General features: G+C 57.3%; 2 protein-coding genes across 6 annotated transcripts; one reads left to right on the top strand and one right to left on the bottom strand.

Moving 5' to 3' along the window:
• Positions 1-40: 40 nt before the first annotated feature.
• Gfy (golgi associated olfactory signaling regulator) lies at positions 41-3,312 on the bottom strand. 3 transcript variants are annotated; one of them, XM_021167011.2, is made up of 5 exons: positions 3,169-3,312; positions 2,453-2,598; positions 1,197-2,359; positions 765-938; positions 41-317 (listed from the first exon to the last, which is right to left on the bottom strand). In XM_021167011.2, the coding sequence occupies exons 3-5, from the start codon at positions 2,338-2,340 to the stop codon at positions 124-126; spliced, it is 1,512 nt and encodes a 503-aa protein (XP_021022670.1). In that variant the 5' UTR covers positions 2,341-2,359; positions 2,453-2,598; positions 3,169-3,312; the 3' UTR covers positions 41-123. The 3 variants fall into 3 exon arrangements, with proteins under 3 accessions (XP_021022670.1, XP_085697886.1, XP_085697887.1); XM_085841760.1 differs by having other exon boundaries at positions 2,453-2,742; positions 3,169-3,274; XM_085841761.1 differs by having other exon boundaries at positions 2,453-2,623; positions 3,169-3,243.
• A 356-nt stretch (positions 3,313-3,668) lies between these two features.
• Pth2 (parathyroid hormone 2) lies at positions 3,669-5,476 on the top strand. 3 transcript variants are annotated; one of them, XM_021167014.2, is made up of 4 exons: positions 3,669-4,008; positions 4,107-4,201; positions 4,979-5,109; positions 5,288-5,476. In XM_021167014.2, the coding sequence occupies exons 3-4, from the start codon at positions 4,982-4,984 to the stop codon at positions 5,460-5,462; spliced, it is 303 nt and encodes a 100-aa protein (XP_021022673.1). In that variant the 5' UTR covers positions 3,669-4,008; positions 4,107-4,201; positions 4,979-4,981; the 3' UTR covers positions 5,463-5,476. The 3 variants fall into 3 exon arrangements, with proteins under 3 accessions (XP_021022673.1, XP_021022674.1, XP_021022672.1); XM_021167015.2 differs by lacking the exons at positions 3,669-4,008; positions 4,107-4,201 and adding an exon at positions 4,595-4,879; XM_021167013.2 differs by lacking the exons at positions 3,669-4,008; positions 4,107-4,201 and having other exon boundaries at positions 4,943-5,109.
• The last annotated feature ends 1,798 nt before the right edge of the window (positions 5,477-7,274 follow it).

Here is a 7,274-nt window from a genome sequence, read left to right as displayed (position 1 = left end):
GCCCCGCGGCCCCGCGGCGCTCGCAGGCACAGATTCCAGGGGTGGGCGAGGTGGTTTATTGGGAAGCCTGGCTCTGGGGTCCCGCTAAGGCATTGAAGCTGGGCCGGGTCTGCGGCGCGGTCCTCAGAAGAAGTTGGGGGTCAGTGCGGCGGGCGACAGGGCTTCCAGGCGCTGCGGCCCGCGGGGCGGAGGGGGCAGCTTGGGCGGCAGCGGGGGCGTGGAAGGTGGCGGCTGCGTGGCGATGTGGGAGGGCACCCACGCATCGGGGGCGTAGAAGTAGAGATCCAGCGGGTCCTTCGGGGCATCGAGGTGCAAGACTGCAAGGGCGAGGGACGCGTCAGGTGGCTGGCCGTGCGTGGGAGGGCTTGCAATCTGCAATCGTGTCCGTGCGTGCGTGCGTGGGGAGGGGAGGGGGGAGGTGGTGGTGGTGGTGGTGGGCGAGCCTCGATGGGGGGGTGTGGTCCACAATTAGGCGGGGCTTAACTGAGCAGAGAGGGTGTGTGGGTATAGGGGGGAATTTAGGCTCAGAGAGGGAGTGTAGTGTGTGTGTGTGTGTGTGTGTGTGTGTATTGGGTATCTGAGCAGTGAGATCCCGCCTCAGAGGAGGAGGAAAAGGAATAATTTCAGATGTAACGGGCTGGAGCCAGACCACGGTGGGGTCAGCCTTATACTTACCCTGGACAGGGGTGTGTGTTCTTTAGAAGGGTGTTCTAAGTCCCCTGTAAGGCCTGGATAAGGTCTTTCTCGGGCGAGCAAACACTCACCTGGTTCATCTCCGCTGTCCCGGAGCCGGTGGTGGGCAAAGGACCTGTGTCTGGAGGCTCGGCGGTAGAGGCACCACAGCAGCAGGAAGATGCCAATCAGCAGCCCTGTCCCCGCGAAGAACAGGCACAGAGCCCCACCGACGGAGCCTCGTGGGCGGCTGACCAGAGTCACCCCTGAGGAACGACACAGCCGTCTAACCTGAGCTGAGGACTTTCCTCCCTCAAACACGGGGGTCCAGACCCTGCCCTCATCCCTCAGACCCAGGAGTCCCAGCCTCACTCCCTCATACCAGGGATCCAAACCCAGCCCTTCTCCATCAGACCCAACTCTCCTCCCTTAGTTCCAGACTCCCCCACTTCATACCCAGGGATTCAGATCTACCCCTCCTCCCTCAGACCCAGGGCTCCAGTCTCAGCCCTCAGGCCCCTCACCCGTCTCCTTCACTCGCTCCACCACGATGATCGTGTTGACTGTGTCTCCTCCGCTGTGTCTCTGAGGGGCAGGTGCTACCTGATTGGGGTGCTCCAGAGGAGCGGGGGGCCCTGCAATCCTTGCTGAGGGAAGAGGGATATCTGGCCCTTTAGGGTCTGAGTTCTGGGGTACGTGCAGCTCTTTGGTCCCTGGGGATTCTGAGGTGGACAGGCCAGGGGTGGCAACTCGGGTGACTGCAGGGGCTTCTGGGCTGGGACTCAAGCCTGGCTCACTGGGAGTGGTGGCTTCCTCCCTGAAGGTTGTTGGCTGGGTGGGAAGACTAGAGCTGGGTTCCAAGTCAGAGGTCCTAGCCATCTCTGTTACATTTTGGTTGGGGGCTGTGGGGAATTGGGTTTGGGGGACATCAGTGGGATTAGAGTTGTGAGTGGTGAGAAAGACTGACTGTGGACTTTCTGTAGGATCAGGGTGGGTGGTTGGTTCCAGTGCAGAATTTAGGTGTCTGGTGGCACTGGGGTCATAGGTCTCTAGGGATTTGGAGCTGAGGACTTGGGTGGGTCTGGGACTTGGTATCTTAGACCCTTCACCAGGTGAGAGTTTGGGGGTATCTCTTTTGGAGATTTCAGGGGATTCATGGTGTAGAGTTGGTGTGGGGTCAGTGTATACAGATTCAGGAGACTCTGAGGGTGAGGTGTTGGAGGGGTTAGGTTTTGGGGTTTCTGGAGAGTCAGACGGGGAAATTCCAGTTGGGTCAGGTTTGGGGGTCTCAGGTTTAGCAAGTGTTGCTTTGGAGGGACTCATTTGTGAAGTACCCTGAGATTCTGCTACTGATGTGAGCTGGTCAGGAATGGGAGTCTCTAGAGAAAGAAAGGGGCTGGGGCTAGGGGTCTCCCTTAAGATTTTTGTGGAGATGTGAGGGGAAGCTGAGGGTGGTGTCTCGGAGTGCTCAGGAGGATGGCTTGCAGAGGATGCTGGGGTAGGTTGATCTCTAGTAAGATTTTCTAGAGTACCAGTGGGCATCCCAGAGGGCTGGAGCATCCCCTGGAGGTCAGAGACCACAGGCTGCCCTGGTGAGGGAGCTGCCCTGGAACTCAGACCATTAAAGAGAAAGAGGAGGTGGAAGAAGATGGGGCTGAAGGGCTGCATGGTTCTGAGACGCTTACAGCTGTGGAAGGAGTAGGTAGGAAACAGTCAAGGCCAAAGCATCTGGAGCCACGCCCACCCAAACACCACACCCACTCCCAGAGGCCACACCCACCGGCTCCCAGGAGGTCCCAGATCTGTCTAGGGACCCTGGCAAAAGCCAACAGCAGCTCCTTGGAGGCTGTGGGATGGTAACCGGTCACCAAGGATACAGGACTTCAGGGATTCCTGGGAGTGGTAGTGCGTTTTCCAGTGGGGTCCCTGAAAAATTGGGACAGGATGACACCTTTTCAAGGTCTCACAAATGTTAGATTCCACCTTCAGAGGGTGTCAGATGGCCAAGGGGACATAGGACAACCTTCTCCCAAGGCTCTTAAGAGGCCAGGACTGCAAAGGCTTTAACACCTGAGGACGATGGGAATGAAGAGCTGGGGCCCAAACTCAGAGGGAGGAGGAAGACTCCACAGTCCTGAGATACAAACTGTTGGGCTCTGAGTCTGTGTCTCTGGTTCTTGGCAGAAATTGGGTACTTAGAGATTTTGAATATTGGGGCCTACAAGCAGGGGTGAAGGGTTACAGGGGGAAGGACACGGGATCCCTGGACCACGGGCTAGATGATGTCTGGATCTTAGAGTTCAAGGGCTTTAAGAAATAGGGATGCGAGGTGTGGACTCCTCAACCTGATGGGGATGCAGACAGGACAGTGGGCTCAGGCCCCTGTTTACAGAGCTAGGGATCCAGTAACTCCATTGGTGGATTGGAGATGCAGGAGCGAGTGAGCTGGGATGGGACAGGGTCATCCGGAGTCACGGGGGGGGGGGGAGCTCTTACCTGTTCGGTGGTATCAAAGACAACAGCAGGTGATCAGCTCTGAACAAAGAGATAGGCAGGGAGTGCAGCCGAATGGCGCTGGATGGAACAGGCAGTAGGGTCCCAGAGGCACACAGGTGACAGGTGACGCACCTGACCCCCTCCCTGGGGAATCCTGAGAGCATAGCAACAGGCTGGGATTCTTAAAGGGACAGAGACATAGGATCTCATCGATAAGGTAGAAAAGGAAGTTAGAATTGAAGCAAGCTATGATCTCTTTGCAGTCAGGGTTTGGCATGGTATGACGGTACAGGCCTGTGATCCCTGCTCTCGGAAGGCACAGGCAGGAGGATTATGAGTTCAAAGCAAGCTTGGGTGACTTAGTGAGACCCAGGACAGCCTGAGCTACAGCGACTCTAAAACAAAAATAAAACCCAACGAATCAAATACACACACACAAAACAAACAAAACTATCAACCCAACAGACACAAAATCCAGCTGGGTGGTGGTGGAGCACACCTTTAATCCTAGCACTCGGGAGGCAGAGGCCCGTGGATCTGGGTTCTAGGCCAGCCTGGCTGGCCTACAGAGCAAGTTCCAGGGCAGCCAGAGCTACACAGAGAAACCTTGTCCCGAAATACAAAGTAAATAAGAATGAGTTCTGTGTCCTCTCCCACTCCCCACTCAAATCTAAGAATCTAAGTCCCTAGTACCTTTCTAGTCTAACCTCACCAGGCCATACTGTTCTCTTCCGACTGAAGAATCCAGGAATCCAGGCTTTCAGAACATAGAAGTGGGAGGCCCTGTCTGGACCACCTTTCTGTTTAGGATTCCAAGCTTGGCCCCTCTTCTCTGTGGAGGTAGGAATCCAGGGCCTGTTCCCTTGCCCATGATATGGGAAGAGGGTGTTGCTCTTTACCCCCACCCCACCCCTCTTTAAGACAGTCTTATTATGTAGCATACACAGGCCTCAAATCTGCAGTGGTTCTGTTTCTGCCTCCTGAGTGAACGACACCATAGGGTGGCCTTGGGAGCCCCCTTGAAACATGCCAGGTATGAATGGTTGGCCCTAATCTTCACCATGCCCCGGTGTCCATTGTAGGGACACTTTTCCCAGTGGAAGCCCAGGGCCTCCTGTGTCCCATTTCACGGTGGTGACTTCACCTGTTTGCACACTACCACTGCCTGCCTCTCTCTCTGTCTGTTTCTCTCTGTCTCTCTTTCTCTCTGTCTCTGTCTCTCTCTCGTCCCTGGCTCTCTCCTGACCAGCTCCTTTCCACACCCTCTCTTCTCAGCCTTCCTCTCTTCCTTCTTGCTTTTCCCTTCCTAGGCATCTTGTCTTTGCCCTTCTGTCTGGAGGTTATTTCTTCTCTGTCTTTCTCCCTTGTGTCCCTCTGCTCTCTTCCCTGCCTCTCTCTTGTGTTCCCGACTTGTGCTCTGATGGTCCCCCTTTCCAGTCTCTATTTTTATCCCTCTGACACACCCCTTGTGTCCACCTCTCTGTCTGTACCACCACCCCCCCTTCTTCAGTACTAGCTCTGGGTCCCAATTAGTTGGTGTTGGCCACGGCAGCGCAGGGCCCCACCAGGCTTCTCATTACCGCTGGCGGCTCCTAATGAGCGTGGGGTGGAGTGACCCCGCGCCCCCAGCCCGGCCTGCGTCACTGCCGCCGCGGGGGCTGTGAGGGTATATAAAAGGGGCGTGAGCATAGCTGCCTGAGCCCACTGCACGGTAGGGGGTCCCGCAGGAGGCTGGTGGCAGGGTTGGGTTGTGGGCCCTAGGCTTCTGGGCAGGATGGTGACATTGAGATTCTGGCCCCTGTATCCACAGGTGATGGAGACCTGCCAGATGTCCAGGAGCCCCCGAGAGCGGCTGCTGCTGCTTTTGCTGCTGCTACTGCTTGTGCCCTGGGGCACTGGCCCTGCCTCAGGTGTTGCCCTGCCCCTCGCTGGTGTGTTCAGGTAGGTGTGAGGTCCCAGATACCCAAAGAAGGGAGGAGAGACCCCCCCCCCAAAAGGAAGGCAAGATACCGCATGCGGAGAGTTGGGGAGGGCAGGGGTGCTTAGCGTCGGACTGCAGTCGGGACCCGCGGTGGCCTGTGGGGCCTAGCGCGCAATCACCACATCTCTCTTCCCCCAGCCTCCGCGCCCCCGGCCGTGCCTGGGCGGGCCTGGGTAGCCCCCTGTCTCGGCGCAGCCTGGCGCTAGCTGACGACGCGGCCTTTCGGGAGCGCGCGCGCCTGCTGGCCGCCCTGGAGCGCCGCCGCTGGCTGGACTCTTACATGCAGAAGCTGTTGCTACTGGACGCGCCCTGAGCCTAATAAAGAGCCTGTCGCACTGCGACTGCGCCTCTTTGCTGCGCCGCTCTCTTGTGTGTGTGTAGGGAGGGGGCTCCACAGCCTCAGTGCAACCCGGACCCTCCGCATCCTCGCTGGTCTCCGCCTTCTCCGGGTTCCCTCTTGGGTCATCTGTCTCGAGACTCTTGTCCTCTCTGGATTCCCTCGCCCGTGGGTCCCTGATCCAGCTCTGTTTTGGTCCGGTTTTTTTTTGGGGGGGATTATTCTTCCGAGACAGGGTTTTTCTGTGTAGCCCTGGCTGTCCTGGAACTCACTCTGTAGACCAGGCTGGCCTTTGAGCTTGAGAGCTTCGCCTGCCTCTGCCTCCCAAGTGCTAGGATTAAAGGCAAGTGTCATCATATCCTGCTGGGTCGGGATTTCATAACCTTTTTGGGCCTCGTGTTCATCAGCCGGGGAGGCTCCAGCAGTTCCGAGCTGGAACCGGAGAAGGCAACTAAGCAGAGCCCGCGGCTCCGGGAGGCGCAGTCCCCACCTGTTTATTCGGAGAGCCCGCGGAGCGAGCGGACCGCGCCCTGATTGGTCTGGAGAGGAGGGTGGGGTCCAGGAGACCGCCCTCCAAAATTTGCATTTTCTGGAGGCGGACCGAGTCCTCATTGGCTTTTATGCTGTGAGGGCGGAGTTGCCTCTTGCTGCTCGTGCTCGGTCTACCGCGCAGAAGCAGAAGCGGTTAGCAGGAGGCGACCACAGAAATCCGGGCTTCCGCGAGGCGATAATTAACGCCCCGAAATCCCGAGTTTTGACGGCTGTCTCCAACCATCAAACCGCCTTAGAGCTTAGGATGCGGCCAAAGAGCTCACCCATCTCCAAACCCTTCCTCTGAAAAGGCTTTTTTGGGACTACCACCCTCCTCCTGCATCCCCCTTTCCCTGCGGCCAGCGCTGGCCTGTCCTTCCGCACAAGGACCTGCTCAGAACTAGTTCCATCCGCCGCTCCACTCATGGCTGGAGTCTTGTTCTCGAGTGTCTGGACCTACCTTTCTCAACCCCCTCCTGGGCACTGGGAAGAACTTTTGGGCTGGAGCCCCAGGCTGACCTCTGAATTTCTCAGAGCCCGCCCAGGCTGCCAGCCTGCCCTTCCTAACTCTTCTTCCCATGGCCGAGTTGTTCGGCTGACTGACTCTTCAGCCTGGAACACCCTCCTGCTGCCAACTGAATACCAACTACACCTTCTCTCAAAGCAGAGTGCAGGCAGGCGGCACCTTCTTGAAGAGAACAGCTCCAGAGAATAGTGCACGCATGCGTATGCAGGTGTGTGTGTGTGTGTGTGTGTGTGTGTATTCTCAGGCTGCACCCATCTTAGTCCAAAGGCTCCAAGAGGCTCCTGGCATTGTAAACCATGGAGCCAGTGTTAAGGAGGGGAAACTGAGTGCAGCTGAGGGTGCAGCAAGGTCCTGGCTTGGAGTGCTTATGATCCAGAGGCCTCACTCAGAGCAGTCTGGCAATTCCAGAGCTCAGAGTCTGCAAGCCAGTGGTCTTGCTTAGCCCCATGTTTCATGAAGTTGCCACTGAGGAGCTGTCAGAGAAGCCTCTGGCTTGCTTGCTCAGACACACTCTGACTGCCCAGGCTGTGTACTCAGAGCAGAGGAACCTGCCTGGCTTACCACAAAGAGATACAACTCAGGGACAGCAAGCTCTCTCCAGCCCTGCCCTGTGATGATGCTACAATAGCAGCCTCCAAAGCAGGAGAGAAGGATGGCGAAAGCTTAGAGACCTTGGGTTCCCTCTTGACCCAGCGGAGGCCCAGTTGTCCTCCTCCCCCAAGCTTGTGTGA

Source organism: Mus caroli, unplaced genomic scaffold (assembly GCF_978045245.1).
Source record: "Mus caroli unplaced genomic scaffold, Mus_caroli_1 scaffold_8, whole genome shotgun sequence".
NCBI lineage: Eukaryota > Metazoa > Chordata > Mammalia > Rodentia > Muridae > Mus > Mus caroli.
This window is presented reverse-complemented; position numbering and strand designations above follow the sequence as displayed.